Source organism: Tiliqua scincoides, chromosome 13, assembly GCF_035046505.1.
Source record: "Tiliqua scincoides isolate rTilSci1 chromosome 13, rTilSci1.hap2, whole genome shotgun sequence".
Classification (NCBI taxonomy): Eukaryota; Metazoa; Chordata; class Lepidosauria; order Squamata; family Scincidae; genus Tiliqua; species Tiliqua scincoides.
The window spans coordinates 2310386-2335855 of NC_089833.1; the positions used below are offsets into that span (position 1 = coordinate 2310386).

Consider the following 25470-nt stretch of genomic DNA (forward strand, 5'->3'; position numbering starts at 1 on the left):
AGGCTTGTGTCAGCCTCCACAGGCAAGTACGCCGCTGCGCGCCCATCTTTCCAACTCCCAAGGAGGTGCTCCTGGGCCCACCCGGGCCAGCACAAATGACTTGCACCAGCCCAAGAGGACCTCTGGATTGTGCCCTCATACTCCTAATTATTCACCAGTAGATTTACTAGTGAACCAGATTGACCCACAGAGTCCTCAAACATTTCTAGTGACTTAAGTTCCATCCTACAAGAGCCACTTTGGAACTAGACTAACAGCCCAATACTAACCAGTTCTCTTATATCATGAAAGTGCTAACAAGATTTGCACATTTTCTCTTCTGCCATTTGCAGCTAATGAATTTCTAGGTGAGAACAAAGTGCTTTTTTCTGGCCATCATCTACTTAATGACATCACTTCCTGCTTATTTATGTCATTTCCGGCGCTCAGCAGGCACCATGAATGCTAACTTTGAAACGAGTCAACTTGTCGAAACGAGTTCGACACCCCTGATATACACCTTATACACATAATCTCAAGATGATTTTATACAATATTTTAAATAATTTTGTGCAACCCGTCACATGAGGCCTGGTGTGGTATTTTCCACTTGCGGCATCATGCTGGCGGTCAAAAAGGCTTCAGAATACTTTGGATTTTAGAATTCCAGATAAGGGATGCCCAGTCTGTACGAGGAAATAGCAAGAAGCTATGAGTTCCATTAAATAAAAATTTAAAAGAGAGAGAGAGATACACACAGAGAAAGAGACATCAGTAGAGACGAGACAGATTGGGACAAGTCAAAGAGGATCAAGTCTGATTAAGCCAGTGGGGAGGAAGTAAGCAGGGGACAGATCATGGGAGGTTGGTTGGTGGTGATGTGTTTAAAGTCGACATGCCCAGAAATTGAAGAGGATGTTTGCACCATCTGCTCAGAGAGGGCCAGAAAAAAGCAGCAGGCACAAACCCAGATGTTTTGGCCAAGAGATAAGAGAATTTAAGCTGAATCCTTGAATTTCTTCTCTGTCCGGATTATCTCACACTGCTACATGGGGCAACTAACTCCACCCCTTCCCCTGGTGTTATTTCAGTCTTTTTTGGAAAAGGTATCTGATGAAAATCAAGAAAGCAGTTAAGTTAAAAAAAACGCTTTCTTTTTTTTTTTTTTAAGAGAGAAAGAAATGCCTGTAGGAATTGCAGGGAGGGTGCTGGTGCCAATTTCAGAGGTGTCCCAAGGTCAAAAAAGCAAAAGGCAATTAAATATTTGCTTCTTAGCAATTTCTTAGAAAACCGGCTAATCTCTAAGAATCCATAACGAGATTCCTGCTCAGAACCTCTCAAATGTAAATTGGCAAAAGCAACAGAATACAAGGCAATGAACTGGGTTGCGGGGAGGCTGGGATTCCACAGAAGCACAGAAAAGGTGCAGAATGTGGTTTTGGATGCAGAATTCTGCCTCCCAGAACCTCAGCATTCACATTTTGAGCTCTTGCAATGGCAAAGGTTGTTCAAGCCAGGCCTGCTAGGCAGCAAAAGCCAGGGGAGTAGATGACATTTGTCAGCAGTTGAGGGCAGGACCCAGCATATCTGCCCAGCCCAAGACCAGAATACATGGTGCAGAACTGCTTGAATTCACACCTGCTTATCTAGGCAGCACAATATGGGATGGGTGCAGACATTTTTCCCTTGCTAGACTTACCAACATCTGCCCAAGACACTATGCTGTGTCTTGTGCAAGACACAAAGTGGGCACATCACATGATATTATCAGGAGTGACCAAACCACGGCATTTGAATCACGCATAGGATTCTGACATATAACGCGCAGCTCTCAGGAACATGTTGGCTAAGCTCCTTTTCGCATGGCAATTAATATGAAAGGTAAGTAAATCCAGATGCAAAGCCTGCGGATAAGGAGGGCCCATTGTACAACATCACTGATGCCCTAAGCAACTGTGTGCGTTGAGGGACTAATCAGATCAATCTCACTGGGCCGCTACAGAACTTGGTTTGGAAAAAGAGGGATAAAATTGGAGGGATGCCCTGTAAAGAATGCACCCCCCTCTCCCACAGCCCTTGCAATGATGTAATTCTGGCCCCCACAGAGACCAGGACAGCTTCGCTAATTGGAAACCTGCATGTATGAAGCATGTATGAAGTATAACAGACTGAATGCTACAGGCCAGCCCTTCCTTCCATTCGCAACAAGCCACACTTGTCAAGGATGGTGGGTTCACACGACCAGGGAGGACCCCACAGGCTTTGCCCTTCGCACAGGTGACAGTGAAGTGGGTGGATACTCACGGATCCAGCTTGTAGATGTACTGCCCATCAGGGGTGCGCTCCTGGTGGTAAGTGAGGTTATAGGCCAGCATGGTGCTGATCAGCTCGGCCAGCTGCTGCTTCTCTTTCTGGCTGTAGAGCTGGGTGTTCACCTGAACAGGAGGACGACACAGGAAGCCGCCACTGACCAAGTCAGACCACTCATCTGTCTGGGTCACTGTCGTCTCCACTAACTCTCCAGGGCTTCAGGCACAGAAGGGTCTTTCCCAGTCCTATCTGGAGAGGCTTTCTGGCATTGAGCCTGGGGCCTTCTATGTGCAAGGCAGGGGCCAGACTCCCCCACTGCATGCCAGCCCCTCTCCGACCAATGGTGCAAAGAGAAATTGTTTGTGCTACCTCTGTGCAACTCTCCATGGTCACATAAAACTAGGAAGTCTGCCAAAACCATTTGTGCAAAGGAAAGAGATCTGTCTTTTCCTCTTCAGCCTCTACTGAAGGCTGAAGTAAATCTACTGCTAGTAAATCTGTTTGGACCCAAGAGAGACTTAATCCTGACCCAGCAGACTAAAAAGAGCCTGCGATTCTACCAGAAGCCAGCCAGATTCAGAAGGATCACATATGCTCAAAAACCCAGCCCTGCAAGGGCAAAGCACCAACAGGCGTTCTCAGACCACCTTTAAAGGCAGCTGGAAAAGATAAGGAATCTTGTCTTGTCCAGTTCAAGCTGCAGTTCTTTCGGAGAGATGACCAATGATGTCTGGGCTGCCCCACTGGAGGGGGGGGCATCACTGCTTCATACTACAAAAAGCCCCTGCACTCAGACAACTAGCATGTCATGGAGAAGATTATGCTAGAACTTCTCTCCTTGAAATCTAGTTTTCTATGTGGAAGGAATTTTTTTTTTAAACTGGAAGAGCTTTTCAGTCATGCCAGCCCTCACCTGCAGATGTACAGCCCAGACTCCAGTTAACTTTAGTAAGAACTAGGCCACAGGCAACAAGAGACTGGTGGGCTGTACGACATCTCAAGTAACTACTCTGTGCCAGTAACAAGTTCCAAGTAACTCTCACTGAGCAATCTCAGTGGCGTAACCCAGGATCACCTGCCATGGGGCAGATAAAGCCAAGGTACAACTTTTGAATCATGCAGGGCTTAGCATATGTCTCCTGGGTTGCGCGAGTCTTTGTTGTGCTACCAAAGACAGTCCTCTTGGGTCAGCATCTCACAAGAGGAAACAAAACAAGAATTCAACCACAGCAGACTTCCTTACTGGTCTCAGCTTTGGTGAGATGATATCCAAGAGGAAGCAAAGGGTCTCGAGGATGAGAGCCTGGGATCCTGTTCGGCTTCGAGAGTTTGGTGTAATCCCAGATATCATGGAAGCAAGGAGGTTCTGCATCTGCGTCCGTTTTGCCAGGGCCTGGGTGAAAAACAAAAGCAGACAAGTCCCAACTCAGTTTTCAAGATGGAATTAGCATCACAGTGTGGAGGCCTACACAAAATGTTCAAAAACTCATAAGGAAAGGAGTATTTGCAAAACCAACGTAGACTTCTTTATCTGTGAGACGTTCAGGAGCTTTTTTTTTTTTGCAACTTCTGCCAGGAATGTGAAAGGTCTAATAACCCCAATGCATTACCTCCTGCTGGCTGTTGGGGTAGGCTAGCCGGGGAATACTGGAAGCCGCAAAGAGCAAGTGGAAGGAGACAGGGAGGAAGGGCAAGTAGCGCATGAGCTGGAAGTTCTGCCCCTGCATCACGGCCTTGTTCACCAGATCCACAAAGCTCAGCCACTCCAAGGCCAAGCCAACAGAGCCCAGGCCCGAATCCTTCACCTTCATGTTCAGGAAGTTGTCGTACAAACCCTGCAAAGGAAGCAGAGTGGAGAGGTGGCTGATGGCTTCAACCCAGAAAGAACTCCTACAGGAAGGAAAAAAAGGGAACACTACCACCCCTGCCCATGGGCAGATGGTCTCTGAACCCACCCACCCATGGTCAGGCACCCTCAGGGACTACTGCCCAGCCACGTGCCTTTGCACCCCCTGCAGAGATCCACCAAAATCTGAGCCTAAACAAACTTCCAGAATCAGCACAAGTCTCTACAGGAGCTATATTCTGAAAAATGGCAGAAAGACAAAACAACAGGAAAAGTTGTAGGTTTTTTTTGTTTTTGTTTTTTAAGTTTCTGTTCCATTCAAATTACACAGGCCAACTCACATTTTGCTGTCTTAAAAAAGTTAGACCTATTCTGGGGCGCTGGTTCCAAAAATGGCATCAGGTTTGCCCTATCAACTCTACTTTTGGAGATACAGCATAGCCTCATTAGTGAATGATTCAAGCAGCTTTCTTGTGAGGAAGCCATGGCATAGGCTTCCTCAAGAGGAAACAGCTTGAACCATTCACTAACAAGGCTATGCCACATCTCCAAAACTAGACATGATAGGGCAAAACTGATGCCATTTTTGGAATTAGAGCCCCAAATATAAAATCACCATAAATTTTGAAAAAGAAGTTTTTCTAACGTTCAAATTCACAGTCCTGCAGTATTTGTCCACAGTATTTGTAATGATGTAATATGCCTCCACTTTTAATACAGTGAACCCTTGACTTAACAGACTAACTGGGGGGACAGAGTCTGTTAATGACAAAAATCTGTTAAATCTGAATACACTGCACACATATGCCAAACAAATGACTTTAAATGAAGCAGAAAAAATCCATTATTTCTGAAGTATCTTAAATTGAAAGTAATTCCCCAGAGAAGCTTGAAGTTAGACTAAAAAAAACTGACAGGTGTTAGTAGAACAAGAGGCTGAATAGCTGTGGCTGCCATGGAGTGATCATGACCATCCCAACTGTTAAATGGAAGGTAGGGCCAAAGCAGGCCACGGAGAGGAAAGGATCTGAATTAACTGGCCACATTAATGAAGGTGCAGGTTATCACAGTCCAAACTGAAGTCGACCTGGGTGAGCTTTTCATGTTCTCCAGAAGATGTGCTGAGATGCAGGATGCGATGGAACCTCTGAGTGGCAGCGTTCAGGGAAGTGCTGCCAGCTGCGAGGCTGAAAAGGTAGTCACCCCCATCAGTGAGGATGTGAGTTGGAAGTGAAGGGTCCGCTCCAATCCTCTGCCTTGAGACATGGAATGAAAGTATGAGGATGAATGGTCAAGGGAGAGAAAATATGTCCACTGGAAGATGGGCAGAAACATGTGACTTGACTGGAAAACAACTACCAATCAGAAGAGCACTTTGGGAGGCGGACCTGAGCAGAAGAAACCTTCCCCTCCGCACTTCCTTGAGAAAACAAGGCTCAAGAAAGGGCCACAAAACTTTTCAATACCCATATCAGAACCTTTATTGGCATAATAAATTGGTGTTGGGGTCCCCAGCCTGCACCCGGCCCCCGCCTTACCTCAAGAGGAGGCTCCAGGGTCGGAAAGCTAGGCAGTAGGAGGTGGGAGCAGCACAGGGGGAGGCCTTTAAGCCCAGGGAAGGGCTGCTCCCAGGGAACCGCCCTTTATACCTTCCCTGAGGGGAAGGGGAGGGTAGCTGGCCCTACAAAAGTCAGGAGGCCAGTGATGTTAGGGCTGGCCTGAAGCTGGCAGGTGGGTGGCTGTGCCCAGGACCTGGGCTGTGCCCAGGACCAAGGTAGAAACAGCCCAGCCAGGAAAGAGGACCTGAGTGCTGTAACCCCTTCTCCCAGAGCCAGTCTTGAGGCCTTCCCAGGGCTCTTTTAAAGGGCCAGTCAAGCTGAGCAGAGGCCCTGCCCCAAGAGCCTCATAATTTACAGACAGAGCACAACATATATTCCGCAATTAACAAACCAGATCCACCTTTATCATATGTTAAAATCAGATATATCAAAATATCAACAGTTGGGAACCACCACTGAGGTGAATCTCTTTATTATCAATTTTATATACCTGGCCAACACCTCTGATAACCCTGCATCCACTCTCCCCCACCATGAACATACTGAGTTTTAACCAGGTCATTCCAGCCCGAACAAGTGTCCAGAATTGGAGTAAGATAGCATGACCGTAGGTTCAGATACAATGGGCATATGCTAGACTGATTCCACACACCCCAACCCACAACAGTAGTCTTTCCTCAATGGAAGTCCCTCTCAATCTGCCAAATAACTATTCCGAGGAGATAGCATTGCAAGGGTAAATGTCCTTCGCTCTCGGGGACATTCCAAAAGATGTAGGTACTCAGGCCTCCTGCCAAACATGACAGGAAGCTGAAAATAAAGTGGGGAACAAACCTTAGAAGCATTATCATAAGCGACTTGCTGCTCTATATCAAGGAGCCTTACTTTCAAGGTTTTGAAAGGCTAATCTAAAGTCATTGCACCTAATTCATCACATGCAAGGCCAATAGTAAGAACCTTCTTACTAAATAGGGCAAGTTCCGGAGGAAGTACTGAGTCTGACAAGAAACTCCAGAGTAGGAACTTGATCTTGGAAGCACAAAACTTTTCAATGGACTGCATGATTTTTTTTCATTGTTTCATGAAATGCAGATAAAACCTCATTTCTAAAAAATGTGGCCAGGTTTTCCCCAGTTCTTCCAATTAAGTTCTGAATGTTTTGTACATGTGCTCATTAAAAAGTGTATTAAGATGCTTCTTGGCAGGGCAGCTTGAAGTTAACTTTTCTCCTCCTAGAGCGACTTGGAAGAGATTCTCTCATCTCACCTCACCTTTGAGCTTTTGGGAGCTGGAAAACCTCCTGCCAGATGGAGAAGAGTCCTTTGTTTTGGTCTTTTAAACCCACACTGGTGGTCTGCACCATCCTTGAGTTCAATTCTTTCTTGCCACGGCTGTGCAGGAACTGGAACCAGGACCAAGGGAGATTAGAGTTACAGACATATCAAAGAGGACAAGAGGCAGGAAGTGCTGCAGTGCCACCAACGTCACCCTTCACCCAAGTGGTGTGAACACATCAAGATTCTTGTGAGAGAAATTGTAGTATGCAGCATCGAACATCCTGAGAATCTTAACTTCCATGACCCAAAAAGAAGGGGGCCTTGCATTTCTAGTCCTTACAGATGCTTGAAAGCATCTGGTCAATGCCTGTGAGTAATCAGAGACACAGCTGAAGAAGCATCCCATTGGTGGGGCTTTCATTTATCTTTTTGTAAGTTTTGCAACACCCCTACAAGGCAGTCCACTGCAATTATCCCCATACTCCACACAAAGGGAGGTTTGTTCTCTAAAGCATTTTCATGAGTTCATGGCTGTAGTGAAACGTGGTCCAGCAGCTTCAGCAGTTCCTTGCCTCTCCCCATGAGTATAAAAATTGATTGTGTGATATTGTTAAGATGCAGGCTTTGTTCCTTTCTGTATTTCTGTTCTGCCCTGCTTCACCAATTTGAAACCCCCTCTCGTGATGTGCCCATACTTATCTCTGCCCTTTCATATTTCGAACCACTGACTTCGATTTCCTCTGTTTCCCTTCCTTGCTGATTAACCTCCATGTTCCCCACCTTTTGATCAAGTGTTCTCCTTTGAGGAAAGATATCTCACCTTTATAGGTACCAGTGCTTTTTCCCATCCCAAGACCTTGGGATCAGGATGGCTCCAAAGCAAAACCCAAATAAAGCTGGGTCTTTGTATGGCACTGTCATAGAAATACATGCCTCATGCTAAACTAGGCTGATAGTCCACTTAGGGCTCAAACCTATCCAACTTTTCAGCACCAGTGCAGCCACAATTCAGCCCCAAGGTAAGGGGACAAATATTTCCATACCTTGAGGAGGCCTCTGTGATTACCTCCCCACCACAGAATGCAGTGCATGCCTCACTGGCACGGCTGCACTGGTACTGGAAAACTGGATAGGATTGGGCCCGATAGCTGTAATCCTAACCACACTTTCCTGAGAATAAGCCCTATTGAACAAAATAGGACTTACTTCTGAATGGACCTGGTTAGGATTGTGCCCTTATTGTGTACCCTGACTTGGCAGAGGCTCTTCAAGGTCAGAGGCAGAGATACCTGGAGATAAAATGGGCCCTCTGTATCCATGGGGGATCTGTTCCAGGACCCACCTGGATACCGATTTCTGCAGATAACAAAATCCATGGGGAGGGTTTCACAGGACCTCCTGAATGCAACCAGAAGGCACTTCTGGCGACACCAGGGAGGTCCTTGAAGCCCTCCGCCTGCAGGCTCAGCACCCCAGATACTAAAGTCCATGGATGCCAAGCCTGCAGACAAAGGGCTGAACTTGAGATCTTCTGCATGCAAAGCATCATTGTGTTAGGGGATTTTTCCTGCATTGGTAAGCAAAGGGGCAGGAGATGGATGAAGATCACTGGTGTGCCAACATACCTGCAGGGTGTTGATGCAGGAGCGGATATCATTCTCTGCCTTCTCGCACAGTGCCGCAAGCGCCCCCATGTCAGCTTTCATGCCTTTTTGGACAGCAATCTGAAATGCAGAGGCTGGCATGTTAGCAGTTGCTGCACCAACAGCCTTGCGACACCCACAAAAGCGACTAGCTGTCACAAAAGGAAAAGGGTAGCCCACCAGCCTACACGTGCTTGTGTCAGTTTTTAACATATCTCTTTAAATACTTCTAGCCCACATTTCTGTCCTCTAAGGAGGGCCAACAATCTGCAAAGTAGCAAACTACATCACAGTTGCCATTTTCACCTAGGATTTGAATGCCAGCGAGGGGGGGAGGGCTAAGCGAATCTCCTGTGAGTGTACGCCAAAGCCTGGGTATTGCAAATCCTATCCCACACACCCACCCGCCACACCTCAGGGAATTGTAGCAGTCAGAATGTGCCCACAGGTGAGAAATGGCGTAAATGAGGAGATGGCATTGGGGGGGAGACAAACTTTAAACTTGGGGGGGAAGACTATAACTTCATATATATATGAAGTCTTTAATTTTAGGATTTTTCAGAATACTAATCTTATTTTCAAAACACAGAATTCTTTTGTTTTGTTAAAAAGGCAAGATCGTCAATTAGAAAAAACAGATTTGGTTTAAAATATTGTTAATTGCTGCAAGGCTAATATATGGCACACATTGGAAAGCCTTAACACCACCACCAAAAAGCAACTGGATGTAGAAAGTGTAGGATCTAGCCAAACCGATTTAGGGCCCAGTCCTATCCAGTTTTGCAGTGCCTGTGCAGGTGTGCCAATGGGGCATGCACTGCATCTTGTGGTGGGGAGTCAGTCACAGAGGCCTCCTTGAAGTATGGGAACATTGGTCCCCTTATCTTGGGGCTGCACTGCAGCTGCACCAGTGCTGGGTATTTGGATAGGATTGGGCCCTAAATCACCGCAGACACCCGCCCATAAGTTGATCTCACAGATAAGCCGAATGCAGGTTTTGAGCCCCAAACATGGAATTTTCTACAACCCTCGGATAAGTCGGGGGTTAAAATGAGGGGGGGGGGTGTATCTGACTATAATTTTCTCTGATTTTACCTGAAGCCAGATCCTGAAAATAACCTTCCAGTAATTGTTACCTAAAAACTGTAGTTTCTAATTTATTAAAAATACAATAAAAGATCATAAGATGCATTTTTGGTCATTAACTTTTAAAATTCTGGTCTTCACAGCATTTGTGTAAACACTATCAGAGTAAGTGCCTGTAAACAACATACCAGTAGAACCATCAGTCAAATCCTTCTTTAAGGTGCCTCGTGTGCTAAGCCAGTGATTCTACATATAACATATACATATAAAAGGGGCTCTACATATAACATGCAACATAAAACATGTTATATGTAAAACAATTGGGAGTGTGCAGTTCAGTTCAATTGGGAGACAAGCAACAAGGACTGAGCTTACCCAGAAGCAGACCCAGTGCTTTCCATGGGTGTTACTCTTAAGTAATAATAATAATAATAATAATAATAATAATAATAATAATAATAATAATAATAATAAAATTTTATTTCTATCCCGCCCTCTTCCCCAGGGCGGCTAACAACATATAAAACAGATTAAAACATAATTTCACAAACAGTTAAAAATGCATTAAAAACACATTAGCAGAACCCATAAAAACAGTAGTCAGATAAAAGTCAGAATAAAAGAGCATAAAACAGCAGTACTTAGAGGAATCAAGCCTGTAAAAAGCAACTAAAAGATGTATAAAAGATGTTAAAAAGGCCATGAACTCAGAAGGCTTGATTAAACAACAAGGTCTTCAGGCCTCGCCGAAAAGTCACCAGAGAGGGAGCCATTCTCAAGTCAAGGGGAAGGGAGTTCCACAACGTTGGTGCCACTACTGAGAAGGCCCTATTTCTTGCCGCCGCCCCACGTACCTCCTTAGGCGGCTGCACTTGTAAAAAGGCCTTCTCTGATGACCTAAGAGGACGAGCTGGATTGTACGGGAGTAGGCGATCTCTAAGATAGCCTGGCCCAGAGCAGTATAGGGCTTTAAAGGTCAAAACCAGCACCTTGAATTGGGCCCAGAAACGAATGGGCAGCCAATGTAGCCCCCGGAGAAGCGGGCTGACCAAGTCAAACCGCCTAGCTCCAGTGACCGCACGGGCCGCCGCATTCTGCACTAATTGCAGTTTCCGAACCGTCTTCATGGGCAGCCCCACATAAAGCGCATTACAATAATCTAACCTCGATATCACCGTAGCATGGATCACCGTGGCCAGGTCTGCACGATCCAAGTACGGACGCAGCTGGCACACCAGCCGAAGCTGAGCGAAGGCCCCCCTAGCCACAGCCGCCACCTGGGAATCCAGGAGCAGCTGCGAGTCCAGGTGGACCCCCCAAGCTGCGGACCTGCTCCTTCAGAGGGAGTGCAACCCCATTCAGAGCAAGCTGATAATCCAGCACCTGCATTGAGGATTTCCGAACCAGGAGAGCCTCTGTCTTATCCGGATTTAATTTCAGCTTGTTAGCCCCCATCCAGATCCTCACTGCTTCCAGACAGCGCTCCAGGCCCTCAACTGCCACCCTGGAGTCTGGAGGAAAGGAGAGATAAAGCTGGGTGTCATCAGCGTATTGATGACACCCCACTCCAAACCCCTGGATGACCTCTCCCAGCAGTTTCATGTAGATATTAAATAGCATGGGGGACAGAATTGAACCCTGCGGCACCCCGCACCTCAAAGGCCAGGGTGTCGAACAGGCATCCCCCAGCACCACCATCTGGGACCGACCTTCCAAGTAGGAGCGGAACCACCGCAAAACAGTGCCTCCAACTCCCAGCTCGGCCAATCGGCCCAGAAGGATACCATGGTCGATGGTATCGAAAGCCGCCAAGAGGTCCAGCAGGACCAACAGGGACGCACTCCCCCTGTCCAGTCCCCGGCGTAGGTCATCCACCAAGGCGACCAAGGCAGTTTCCTTCCCAAAGCCCGGCCTGAAACCAGATTGAAAAGGATCCAGATAATCCTCTTCATCCAAGACCCTCTGGAGTTGGGCTGCCACCACCCGCTCAATTACCTGTAAGTATCACCGCTCAAGTAACGGTGCATTGCAGCCTGGGACCTTGTTTCAGAGGGAAATGAGGATCACATCCTGGGGTCTTAAAAAAACCAGACCCCTAAACGTGCGTGTGTGTGTGTGTGTGTGTGTGTGTGTGTGTGAGAGAGAGAGAGAGAGAGAGAGAGAAATTCTTTGCGAATGACTTGCCAGGAATGTTCAGAGGCAGCAGCAAAAGAAAAGGAGGCATTTCCCCTCTTGGAAGGCAGGTAAAGGGGCTTCTGGGAATTGTGGGGAGGCTTTGTGGGAGTATGTACTGCACTTCCATAGCAGCAGCCCATACAGACTACAGTTCCCAGAAGCGCCTTCACTTCTCTTCCTGCCTGGAGAAGAGACTGAATACCGTATTACTGTCTCCTTTTTTCTCCACCTGCTTCCTGCTTCTCAGCCCATTTCCACGCCCCCTTCACCAGTCAGCTGCTGAGTCTCCCAGAAACTCCCAGAGGACTCTGCTCTATTCACTGCATTGACCCAGGTATAAATCGACCTAGGATCTCAGGCTTTGGGGCATAATTTTTGGCATAAATTTTTCAACCTGTAGGCGAGTATACATGGTAAGTGTTTTTTAAGATCAGAAGAGAAATCTTGGGGGACATCTTCTGGATGGACCAGAGTATCTAATTTCGTAGTGGGAGAGAAAGGGAATATCAATGTTAAAATTAATTTAACAATGGAATAATAATTTGAGCATATATCAATAAATCTGGTATAACTAGTTTTTAAGAAGATTATTTACTATATTTGTGTATTTGTAATACGTGTCGGCATTAATATTTTTTTTAGCCCAGCTGGGTAAAGTTAAATCGTAGAGAGGGAACAGCAGGAACAAATATATGATTCAGGGTGCAATCCTACAATGCACCTGGGCCAACGCAAGTACTTTGCGCTGGCCCAGGAGTGTCACAAAAGTGCGGTAAAGCACTTCTGCGCCACTCGTTGGAGAGATAGGCTGATGGGGGTCAGTTACGTTGGCTGAGCTCCGCTGATGCAGGGGTCTGGAAGGGCATGGGGATGGCAGGGAGGAGGTGACAGGGAGCAGGGGGAGGACAGGACCATGGGCGGGCAGGCAGGGAGTGGGAGGCAGCAATTATGCTGGATCCTGATGCCATTCCCGGGTAGTCCCAGGTTGCTCAAATTTGCACCACCTCCTCACATGGCACAGAACCAAGTAGACTCATTGGGGCTGCTGCAGTGCAACTCGGGGTAAGGGGAAAAGTTTCCCCTTACCTTGAGCTGCACCGCTTTTGGCCCCAAACTTTTGCTGCATGCAGTGCTGTACTTGCCACAAAGGATCAGGCAGAGACTTTTAAATGTGTGCGTGTGTGTACACAAAGCTTGCAATGCAGAAAACAAGGGACACAGAAGCAAGAAACAACAGTGAAAAGATGTGCATTTGGGTTCAGACTAACCTCATGCAGCCTCTGAACCAGCCTGTGTGGAGCTGTTGGTGGGAAGTTAAGGAGGAAGGCCTGTTGCCTCAGCTGCCGCAGAGAAGGGACATACCTGGAAAACACAGGGAAGAGCTATATAGTGGGCCCTACTGATCTGCTGATTCAAGCATCCTTAGAAGCTGAGACCGTGCCTAAGACGGCCTCCTGGACATGACAGGAAGCCACTTCCAGTTCGTGATGGCAACTTGCGGTTGTGTCCAGGAGGTGTTTGAGGCACAGCGAGGTCTACCCTCAACACGGTGGAGAAAAGCTAGTAAGTACAATGGTAGAAGATTTTAAAAAAAGAATGCAAGGGTCAAGCAGAAATTTAAAAACAAATCTGCTATTTTTCAGAACCTGGATTTTTACAAGAAATATTCAAGTTTTAATTTTTAAAAACGTTAGGCGATGACCAGAAAGAGCTACCTGCTGCCTTTGCCAAAATGCTTTGGCTTACAGCCCAATCCTATGCATGTCTACTCAAAGTAAGTCCCATTGCAGTCAATGGGGCTTACTTCCAGGAAAGCGTGGATAGGATTGGGCTGTTAATCTCCCTGCAAGCAGCTCCCTCTCACATGCACACAGATGAGTTTCTTGGCCCAGACAGAACTGCTTACTGGTCATTGCAAATGCAGATGATGGGCCGTAAAAGCAGACCGCCTTCGCTCTTCCTCTTCTTCCCACTGCTGCTGCCTTCCAGTTCTGCTTCAGTAGCCTTGCTGTTAAGGATGCTCAACAGGACATTGATAGATGCCTGCAGAGCAGAACGAGAGCAGGCAGAGAAGTCAACAACATGGGTGACGTCAAAAGACCAGAGAACTCAAGAAGAATCAGAACAGATCAGAGAGGATCCACCTGGTCCAGATTCTGGTTTCCAATGAACAGCCAGTCAGATGCCTCTAGACATATCACAAGCAGGATATGAAAGCAACAGCCTGTTCCAGTTGCCTGCCACTTGCATGTGGCATTCTGAGGTACACTACTCCTGGAATGGAGATTCTTTTTAGCTATCACAGCTAACAGCCATTGGCAAGATCTATCCCCAATTTGTCCGAACCCTTTTTTGGCTAGTGGTCATTCTAACACAGGGGTGCCCAAACACCGGACCTGGAGCCACTTGCAGCCCTCAAGGACTCCCAATGTGGCCCTCAGGGAGCCCCCAGTCTCTAATGAGCCTCTGGCCCTCTGGAGATTTGTTGGAGTCCATGCTGGCCTGACGCAACTGCTTTCAGCGTGAGGGCGAGTGTTTGACTTCTCGCGTGAGCTGTGGGATGAGGGCTCCCTCCACTGCTTGCTGTTTCACGTCTGTGATGCAGCAGTGGCAGCAAAGGAAAGGCTGGTCTTGCTTTGTGCCAGGCCTTTTATAGGCCTTGAGCTATTGCAAGACCTTCATTCATTCATATAAGTTCATCTGTAATATATTCATTTATGTAAATTTATTCAAATTTGAAATGTAAATTAATTCTTTTTTTCCCCAGTGTCAGAGAGATAATGTGGCCCTCCTGCCAAAAACTTTGGACACCCCTGTTCTAACATATTGGGACAGTCAATTCCTCAACTTAATTCTTCAGTGTCTTAAGAGGGACTTTTCTTTTGCCAAACCTCACTGAGGATGCAAACCTATCTTGTACTGGAACAGGCAAGCCAAGAGGCTTGCGCTGTATCCAGCACAGGATAGGTCTCCAAAGTGGCCCAGTCAGAGGTAAGGGGAAACTTTTCCCCTTACACCTGGGTAAGCCATCTTGGCCCCAATGGGTCTCGTCAGACTTGCACCACCTCCTGAGGTGGCATAAGTCCGAAAACAGCTGCTCCTCGGAAACAAGGGTTGGGATCCAGCAAAACTGCTGGGTCTCAGCCTTGCCTCCTCCTCCCCGCCCGCCCGCCCCTGGGGCTGCCCACCACCTGCCTTTCCCCCACCCCAGAATGCCTCCCTCCCACCTCCTCCCTGCCCACCCCAGCGCCTTGTGTCGGCTGAGCTCAGCTGACACAAGACCCGGTGGTTGGCGTGGAAGCTTAAGTCAGCATGCACAGACTGGTGTGCCTCCACGTGTTGGCCTAATAATAATAATAATAATAAAACTTTATTTTTATCCCGCCCTTCTCCCTAACGGGACCTAACCGACTCATGAGGAGCTTACGGCATGTTTGTGACCCTCCTGGGCAAGGGACAAAAGTCAGGATTGCCTAAAGTGGCTTGTGTTGGCCTAAACGAAAGTCAGGATTGCGCTGCACGTGATTCCAAATTCTATGACCAGAGGAAGGAATCTTCCTGTTTTCTTTCCATGGCATTCCTAATTTTATAAACTTTAATTACATACTAGGGCAAAACAAACAAAAAGCACAAACACCTCATATTTCACATGTGTGTTTTTTAAAGCAAGTTTCTATAAATAGGTCCAGCCTATTTATACACTGATTTTTTATACACGGATTTGACTCAACACGAATGGCCCCTGCAAACGAGAAGGAATGTGCTGATCCCTGGAGAAGGGGAAAAATGCATCCCTTTAAAATCAGTTTAAAAAACTGAACAATCCTTTAACAATAGCCTCCTTAAGAGGCTTAAGAGATAAAGGGCACAGCTGGCTGACAATCCATCAATCCTTCTCTCTCCAGTGGGCCCCTCCCTCCCGCACGTGAAAGAAAGGTGATAATTTTGCACTGGTGAAGGGAGGGGCTAAATGAAGCGCCTTTCTAAGCTCTTGGAGGACAACTGATTGATGGATTGTCTTGTTAATGACTCTTATCTTACATCACAAAGGTCAGCAAAGCTGTTTTTAAATCACACTGGAGCAGTGTGATTGAGCAAAGCAGTGTATGGAGCAAAGGAACTTTGTTTTTTTTATGGATTTGCTATAGTGCGTTTTTTGCCATCCACATGAGTGCTTGGAACAGAACCCATGCGAATTAGTCTCAACCTGTATAATGGCTGAAACCATGCAGGGACTGTACACAAGACCTCAGCATTCTGGAGTCCCACATGGCAATCAGTCAAGGCTGCCAGTCACATCCTGACAGGGGATGGGGTGACAGCACCTGGCCCAAATGCCTTTCAAAGGAGATCAGACAGATTGATGGAGAAGTCAATCCTAGGATACAAGTCATGATAACTACATGCAATCTCCAGTTTTATAGGCAAACGATCTCTGAATGCCAGTTGGAAGGGAGAAGCACCAGGATACAGGATCTTGTGTGCTTTCTGAGGCATCTGGGCCCTGGGCCCGATTCAGCAGGGCGCGTCTTATATTTTCTTCTCCATTTGGCTGCTGCTTTGGAACCAAAGGAGAGGTTCTCTTACCGTGGCAGCTCCATCTATTTCATCAATGATTAGGCAATTGGGTTTTTCATTGGCTCCCAACACAGACTTCATCTGGGTGGCAGCTTCAATTCGCGTTCTGAAGACGTCTGGGCTACGGTCATCACTGGGGAAGGGAAAAAAATATTCTGAGTTCAGGAAGGTGGAAAACAGGACATTGCTATGGAACACTGTAGACCTCTTACAGCACAATCCTATTCATGTCTACTCAGAAGTAAGTTCCATTCTGTTCAGTGAGGTTTACTCCCACTGTGTGTGTGGAAAGTGTGTATAGGATTGCAGTCTTAGAGGTCACAAGCCTATGCCACAAAATAAATATAGGGTGTCTCAAAACAATGTACACATATTTTAATGAGCTCTAAGTGGTATGCAGTGTTTCCTCCTGACAATATCAGTGTGTTAGCATCTTAGCCTTTTGGCAGTTTATTCGGACTTCCAAATATCTTGCCAGAAGTTCAGCAGGGAAAGGGGAAACGTGCTTCTCTTGCCAACTGACCTGGCATTCATCTCCACCACATTGTACCCAGCGTGCTTCACAATGACATGTGCCAATGTGGTCTTACCCAGTCCAGGAGGGCCGCATAGTAAGGCAACCTGCAGATGACAGAAGGAGAAAAGACAACAACAGATATCAATACCCAAATCCAGGTTTGTGCAACAGGCTTGCAGGTAACCTCCAGAGGCTGCTTCCAGGTCTCACTGGGCCCGCGACCCACTTCATTGCCCTCTGTGGGTCTCAGAATGCCTTAAGGAAGCAGTAAGAAGCGACTTCTGGTTTGTGCCTGCAATTTCTGTTTACTTCCAGGCTGCTTTCTCAGGCATTATGGGGCTGCAAAGGCCAATGGATTGGGGTCACAAGCCCGTCACAACCCAGAAGCAGTCTCCAGAGGGTCCCAATAAGGCTTTGCAGCACATCAGGGAGTACTGAGTCACCACCCACCACAGAGGATGAGGAGGGTTGCGGTGCTACAAAGTTTGGGGGTTGCTGTTCTAAAGCATATATAAATGTGACACATTTATTAAGAACATAACGTTGGGCCTTGGGTGCGCAATGCTGGAAGGGAGTTCCACAAGAGACTCTTTCTGCCGGAACTGCCCTTGCTCACCTTGTATTTTGGCCGGTTTTGTGGGTCCAGCTCAGCCTCCAGGGCCTCCTCTGTTAGCTGGGTTTTGCTCTTCCACTTGCCCTGCTGTTCTTTGGGATGTTTGAAGGGCTGGTGGTCCACAGCACTCGGCTTGGCCTTCTTTACAGGCTTCTCTTTCCCAAACACAACTGTGTCCCACAGCTTCAGCCATTTCAAAAGGCAGCGGTTTGTGTACTGAGAGCCAAAAAAGACTTATCAGAGGAGGATGAAAACAGGTACAGGAAACATCTCAAACTCCATCTGCTTTTTGCTGGTTTGCAAGCATAAGTAACACAGGACCTTTCTTACAGCAGAGATCAGACAAAGAGCCCTGTGTAGCCCAGAAACTTGCATGTTCTTTTGCAACTAATACACAAATTAGCTTACTTGTTTGGACTGGGCCAACTCTTGCTCAAAAAAAGAACAGGCAGCCTCTCCAGTTACACAGAAACCCATCAGGTGTAATGAGATGGTTAAGAGACTGAGCTGTGAATCAGGGTTTGCCTGGTTCAAATCTCACCTTGGCTACAAATTCTTACAATGTGGTGGACTCAGGCATGCTGTTCCCTCTCAGCCTCAATCTTCCCCTGCTGTGATATGGGGGTAATACTTACAGGGAAGTTGAAAGAAGAGCATCAAGGCAATGCATGTAAAAGCACCTTGAACGCTCACTGTATAAATGCTCAGGAGCATGCTCATCAGGTTCCTATCACTATGTCAATGATATGGGGGGGGGCTCAGTGCCAGGGCTGACAGAGTACAGTTGGCCCTTGTCACTCTTGCCCTTGCAGGTTTGGCACCTGCAGATTTGACTCACCATGGGTGCCAACCCCACGTCTGAAGAGCCTCAGAATTCCTATTGGAGGCATCAGAAAGGCACTTCCAGTTTTTGGTGAAAACTGGAAAGCACTTCTTTTTTCTCTTCAGATTGTATTCTAGCTTGTATTCTCTTGCTTCTGGCTGCATCTAGGAGGTCCTTTGAAGGCTTTCTGCAGATCCAAGTATCCACAAAAATCAATATCCACAGGGGCATGTGTGTCCTAGAACAGATCCCCCACAGGTAACAATTGTGCTTACCACTGAAACCCCACTCTATGACAGCTGAAAATCCTTCTCTGCCTTCACTCCCAGCTTCTGACGTTTCATTAGACCTTGACCACCTGCTTCTCAGTCTCTCTTTTGAAGTCATAAGGACTACAGAAACTTAGTTGGGGATTCTAAATAAATGTAGTACTCAACTGCAAGTCTCTGCTGGTGCAAAGCTGCTGTGGGACATGTATACACACCAGACATTATCTTGCAGCAAACATTATTGAGACACCCTTACATCATCACTGAGCAACTCTATGTAGTGCCTGGGAGTAAAGCGGTCCACCCAGAGGGAATGGTGAGCCAACTGGTCTTCTGCTGCCCCATCCTTGTTCTCTTCTTCTTTCATGTTCTCTGTGGTCTCCATTTGAACCTCTCCTTCCCCGAGACAGCTGTAACAAGGGAGAGAAGGTCCTAAGAGTTAGAAGGAATGGTAGCTTTCTCTGCTGTGTAGGACACAGAGCCTATCTTGGCCAGAGAACAGAAGCTAAATCCCTTCCTGCTATCCAAGTACATTTCCACAGCATGGACAGCACAGCTACACTACTTGAAGAGAATGGAAACCCTTAACTGGCATGATGCCAGTTCTGGGAGAAAATGAAAGGCAGGAGGAAACATGGAAACCAAGTGACCCACAGGTCTCTCGCAGCTCCCTCTCCTTCTGGGATGTTAGCTAGGGCCAGGGTCGCCTGGACAAAAGCTTCTCCAAAGAACAGTGAGATCTTACCAAACCCACCTGTTAAAAATCTCTGTCAGCCGCTGTGAAGATTCAAGAATCTGCCTCTGTTGCTGAAATGCAGAGAGAGAACAATCAAACTGAGAGCAACATGCTCAAACACCTAGCAAGGACGTGCAGGGAAGGACGTGCAGGGATACAGCAGAAAAAGAATCCAGCATCAACTGCTGATTATTGACTGGCTAACAGGTCAAAGGGAACACATGTCATTCTTCCTCTGTGCTCCCACCTCTCCACATCCCAGATTGAACAGGCGAAGAGAAACATCAAGATCTTCCCTACTATCAACTTGAACGGTGCAGGTGTTCCAAGGCAAACAAAACAAAGTTAGCCCTGCAGGATCTGACCAGCAAAGATTAGCAAAGCTGGGGAGGAGGTGATGCTTGTCATTAGCTACAAGCCATAAGGCTTCATGGAAACAGGCAGGATGTCTTTGAATACCAAGTCTGGGGGGCAAACTTTTGGGGGGGGGTCACGTTATGTTCATGCCCTGTTTATGATTATACTGGAGACATTTGGTTGGCTGCTGACTAACAGCATTCTGTTTCTGACAGCAGCCAACCAAATGTCTCCAGTATAATCATAAACAGGGCATGAACATAACGTGACCCCCCCCAAACGTTTGCCCCCCCAGACTTGGTATTCAAAGACATCCTGCCTGTTTCCATGCAGCCTTATGGCTTGTAGCTAATGACAAGCATCACCTCCTCCCCAGCTTTGCTAATCTGTCCAATACCCCTTTAAAGCCACCTCAGCTAGTGGCCACCACCGCACCTTGTGCCAAGGAGTTCCACAGGCTAATGACACGCTGAATGAAGATGGTTTTCCTTTTGCCAGCCCTAAATCTCCTTCCAAGCAGTTTCGCTGAATGGCCCTTTTATCAATGTTGCAAGAGAAGGTGAAGAATGTTTCTCTATTCTCCCTCTCTACACAACTCATCATTTCATAAAACTCTCTCCTGTTTCCCCTTCCTTTCTTCATTTTGATGATGTAGGCAGGAGGTCTGGTCTAGAGATAAGATCGGAAGGTCGCCAATTCAAGGCTACCAGCAGCTTGGCAAGAACTTGAAGCAGCTGACAAGCTGAGCTGAGTTATTCCACCTGCTCTCTGGTGTGAGCGAAGAAGCCTCTTGGCTGCCTTCCATGTGAGAGATGAAGGAGCTGCTTGCCAGCCTGCGTGGGAGTCAATTGGAGGCCAGACCAGATCAGAAAGATCCATCTGAAATTTTGTGCAGTTCTTGGAAGAGAGAACCTACTATGATTGTAAAAATCCCCTTGAGGGATTTAGAAACGCCTGCCTATGTAAACCGCCTTGAATAAAGTCAGAGGAGTAATCCGATGATCAGAAAGGCAATATATAAATACCAAGTTATTATTCTCCTATACCACAAAGCCCCAAAAACTTTTTTCTCATCTTTGTTGCCCTGTTCTGTCCAGAGTCCCACTTTTTGCAGTTCCTCCTCCCTCAAAGGGAAACTGCTTTTACCAATGATGGAGTCAGCCTCTCTCAGCCTCTGCAGTTCTGGGACTTTCCTCCAACATGTTATCAATCTCATCCTTACCACTACCAGCCCCAGCCCGTCCCCTCTCCCAAGAAACAGCCATACCAGACTTTACACTTGTAGAAAATCACCCCAAGATAAGAGTCAAAAGGAAAATGTGCTTTGAGATGTTGCAAAGAGCTGGATAGAAAAGGGGAGGGAGGAAGAGAGAGAAAAGAGAACCACATATGGGCATGGATCTGTGGATGAGGTTATTCTTATACGGTGTGGAACTCCTTGCCACAGGATATGGTGATGATAGCTCTTGAAGGTCTAGATGTACAGACTGATGAAAAGTCCATCACAGGTTATAAGCCACAATGAATACATGCAACCTCCTGGTTTTAGATATAGGCTGTCTCTGACATGCCAGGTGCAAAGGAGTGGCCCCAGGATGCAGGTCTCTTGTCCTGTGTGCTCCCAGAGGCACCTGGTGGGCCACTATAAGGTGATAAAGGACTCTGGGCTAGATAGGTTTTGGTCTGATCCAGCAGGGCTCTTCTATGAGAGGGAGATGAAGAAACACCTATACCTCTTCAGCTACTTGCTCCTTTAGATAGGAGAATGGAACACCAAGCAGATGGAGCTGCCTCTGCCCTTTCCACCCAGTGAAGCCGGAGAGCTGCAGAAAGCAAATGAAAAACATTCGTGAAATGTTCATGCACAAACACTGGGCTGGTGCATCAGTCCCAGTGAGAGAACGTGGTATCACCCACCTTCCCCTGGGGCAGCACAATGAAACAGAGGAGACAGCTGGCTTCCAAAGAGCTCAGCCTGTGCCTGGCCCAAACAGATACCTCTGTTCCTGTGTGGGAACAATCATCCTTCACAACCATGAAGACACGGGTGCCGTTGGTGGAAGTCACGTTGATATAGTTCTCCAGAATGGGTGGGCGCTTGAGAACCTTCTTGGAGTCCTTCTCTGCCGGCGGAGTACTGTGCAGTGGGAGCATGCTGCCCAGATCTGTGCTATCTGAGATTGCAAACTTTGGGTTCCTTCATGGCAAGGAAAAATGAGGAGAGGACACCCATCAGCAAATCTTGCACATCCATGAATCCAAGGTGCCGGCTCAGGTGTGAGGGGAGCGCCCACTGCCTGCCTCTGCTGCTCCTCCCTGCATTTGAAAACAGGGAACAGAGCAGAAGTGAGAGTGTTGGACTAGAGCAGCTCTGACACTCTTGCCCACCACTCTCTCTCGCTCTCCTGCTCCACTTCCCACTTCCTTTTCAGGCAATGGAAAGAAGAGTTGAGTAGTCTGGTGCCTTGCCAGGCAAGGATTGTGAGCTTCTGCAACTTGGACCAGCTCTCTCCACCACAAACCTGAAATCAGCCTTTTGCCTGGCTGCCCCAGAATTTACAAAGCTCTTATGAGCTGGAAGCAGTTGGGTCTTACAGGCCCCATCTAACCAATGTACACACTTCAGTTGGCTACTAACTTCCCCCACCTTATTTGCGAGGCATCTCCATTCCCTCTGTGATTAAGAACATCAGAAGAGCCCTGCTGGATAAGGCCAAAGGCTCATCTAGTCCAGCTTCCTGTATCTCACAGTGGCCCACCAAATGCCTCAGGGAGCACACAAGACAACAAGAGACATGCGTCCTGGTGCCCTCCCCTGCATCTGGCATTCCAAGGTAGCTTACTTCTAAAACCAGGAGCTTGCATATCATGACTTGTAATGCATAATGCAGATTTCCTCCAGAAATCTGTCCAATTGATTAAATATCAATTTCATGACTTCTCACCTTATTTCCATCTAGCACCCCCTTACCCAGTGCCATGCCAGCCTCTGCTCCTCCCATTTGCCAATGTTCTAGCTCTGCACTTTCCTTCTCTCCAGGATTCCTTTTCCACTCTGTCGTTCATGGTGCAAGAAAACATTTGCCTGCCTAGCTCTGCCTGATTCTGGGAAGGAATTGACAGTTCTAAGCTCTGTTTTGCCTCTCCCGGAATCCACTCTTTCTCACCCTCATCTCTAAATTCTACAGGCGTCAAATTGAATATTCAGAGAACCAGAAGGCAGCCTTACCTAACGCATTTTTTTTAATGGTGGGGCACCCCATAGAAGGCTTTTGTTTTTTATAAAAGAAAGTTTCTGAACTCTGAAAACTTCTGAGTCGGGACCTGTACTCAAATTTCAAACCCTCTTCTGTTTGCAGGTGGTCTACTGGGGCAAGCAAGCCCCAAGTTCAAAATAAGAGGAACAGAAAAGATGAGGTCCTCATTCATGCGCTCACAGCATCCGTGGATTTGAGTATCCACATATTTGTGACCTGAAGTGGCTGCTGTGTAGAGCCAGAAGTGACTTTGGATTGTGCCCAGGTGTTTTCAGGAGGCTGGGAGGCTGCATGAAACCTCTGGAGGGCCAATCCTGCCCTCCACGAAAGTTCTGCAGCCTCGCGTACTCCCCCAATGGATTTTGCTATTCAAAATTTACTCAAGGACTTCAGCATGATTTTGAAAGTAGTGCTGAGGGTACATCACATCAGCCTCTTAGCACATCTCTTCCCCCTACAGAGAACCTTGTGTCCTGCAGTTCAGAGGCAGATCTTGGTGAAAGAGGTGGAGCTTCTCCATCTTGCAGCCGTTCTTTAAGTGCAGCCTGGTCCTCCATGCCAAAGTCCAGCTTCTTCACAGCTTCATGTCGCCGTCGCTTTGGTTTTGGGGCTGTTGGACCCAAGAGGAAAGCAAGAAAGGAAAGCTCTTACCTACCCCACCACACTTTGGCTTTCATACGAACCATGTAGGCCCTCTATTAAGACAGCAGCAAAACCACACATATTTAAACAAGCCAATCAAGACCATCAGCTCACAGTGAATACTCAAAAGCATATCCAAATGAAAAAAGCTTTAAAATATATCCATACAACAATGAGAGATGGGGCCCAGTAGATCACCTCTGGGAGAATTTTTCACTATCTTGGTGCCACCAATGAAAAAGTCCTGTATCTTGTACTAATCTGTCTGATCTCATGCAGCAGCAGGACAGAGAGCAGAGTGTTTGATGCAGATCTTAAGGATCAGGCAATAGAGCAAGCAATTTCTCAGGTCCCTGAGTCCCAAACCATTTAGGACAGCGGTTCCCAAACTTGGTCGCCCGGGTGTCAAAGCACCCCTGCAGCCTCTCCTTCCCAGCTCAGCTGGGCATCGCCAACTTGGATTGTGCGAAATCTCCAAGAAATGATCTAAGATAGTGGCACCCAAATTGTGAGAGAATTTGTGTGATCCAAGATGGTAGCAACTGGGGGAGCCAGCAGGAGAGGCCATCTGAGACAACCTGCAGCACCCCTGTGAGTGTGCTGCAGCATCCTGGCACACTGAAAGGCACACTTTGGAAACCTCCGGTTTAGGGGTTTAAAGGCTAATATGAACAGATTAAACTGAGCAGGGGAGGTAAGAGATAACCAATTATGATAGATTAGCAGCTGTCTGTGGTTCAAAGACTACAGCGTACAACTTTTTGTATTTTAGTTGTATGTTAGACCAGCCAAAGTTTCACAGCTGTCTTAAAACACAGTCCTACTACAACACCAGTTCTAATAGGTGGAAGTAAAATCAGAGGGACAACTTCTGCAAAACTGTGCAAATCGACCTCGTTAAAGTAGGTTAAAAAAACTCACAAACACAAGTGGAAATATACAATACTTAGACTGCAACACCTACTGTGAATGCCGTCAGCCTCCTGAGGGAAGCATCTTTGGGACGAGCCTTCTGCAACCTCCACAGGTACTGGGACCTGGGACTTCAGGTCAGCATGAACAACACTCCCTGCTGAAAGTACTGGGCCTCCATGACTCTCATCCAGGCATGGCAAGCAGCTGGTGACAAGCGACCCCTTAACCAGATCCCCACTAGAGAGAGCCTCTTCAAATGTTCGCTTTCCGTTCCGGAACTTGGAGACTTTATGGGATGGAACTTGATGTGCTTTATATACAGGAAAGAAAGGGAAAAGAAGGCCATTGTTTCTTGGAAGTTGACCAGGGAATTGAAACTGGGAGGGCTTCATTTAGTGAACCAAACCCAACCCAACCCAAAAGTCCTAAGTACTTGCCAACTTATCAGAAAGTTGCCTAAATCCACACTCACCCCCCAATCCCGTTGCAAGCATCTTGTTCGTAAAAAATGTTTTAAAAATACTTTTTCCCACAAGTTAAACTGCTAGTTCCCAACTGATCTGTGAGACCCTGAAGAGCGGTTCGCTTTGACCACTTCCAGGTCTCACTACGGACCACCAAGGAGGGCAGAGAATGGACTGCCCACAGTGCTGGAGAGTCAGCTGTGGCTGGACCATTCTCCCTCTTGATGGTCCACAGGGTGCTCAGGAGGTGGGTCACCAGGGCACCACCCGTGGTCCCAGCTTCTGCCTCAGTGGCCCTGAGGACTTCCTCCTGCAGGCAGCAGTCCTTGAGTGACAGCCCAATCCCAACCACCCTTACCTGGGAGTAAGCCCCATTGTCTCCAATGGGACTGAGTAGACGTGCACAGGGCTGGGTGCCTAACAG

At 47.3% G+C, this 25470-nt stretch overlaps 1 protein-coding gene across 1 annotated transcript in view; it reads right to left on the minus strand.

Moving 5' to 3' along the window:
* CHTF18 (chromosome transmission fidelity factor 18) overlaps positions 1 to 25470 on the minus strand; it is a 39137-nt gene that overhangs the window by 13302 nt on the left and 365 nt on the right. The window contains exons 2-18 of the mRNA XM_066640487.1: positions 24632 to 24892; positions 23491 to 23635; positions 21767 to 21965; positions 21502 to 21591; positions 19430 to 19482; positions 18932 to 19085; positions 17587 to 17799; positions 16977 to 17074; positions 16463 to 16586; positions 13782 to 13918; positions 13144 to 13237; positions 8597 to 8695; positions 6966 to 7096; positions 5223 to 5391; positions 3900 to 4124; positions 3533 to 3682; positions 2284 to 2414 (exon numbers count right to left, since the gene is read on the minus strand). Coding sequence (XP_066496584.1) covers positions 2284 to 2414; positions 3533 to 3682; positions 3900 to 4124; positions 5223 to 5391; positions 6966 to 7096; positions 8597 to 8695; positions 13144 to 13237; positions 13782 to 13918; positions 16463 to 16586; positions 16977 to 17074; positions 17587 to 17799; positions 18932 to 19085; positions 19430 to 19482; positions 21502 to 21591; positions 21767 to 21965; positions 23491 to 23635; positions 24632 to 24892 — 2473 coding nt within the window. The remainder of the gene's footprint in view (positions 1 to 2283; positions 2415 to 3532; positions 3683 to 3899; positions 4125 to 5222; positions 5392 to 6965; positions 7097 to 8596; positions 8696 to 13143; positions 13238 to 13781; positions 13919 to 16462; positions 16587 to 16976; positions 17075 to 17586; positions 17800 to 18931; positions 19086 to 19429; positions 19483 to 21501; positions 21592 to 21766; positions 21966 to 23490; positions 23636 to 24631; positions 24893 to 25470) is intronic.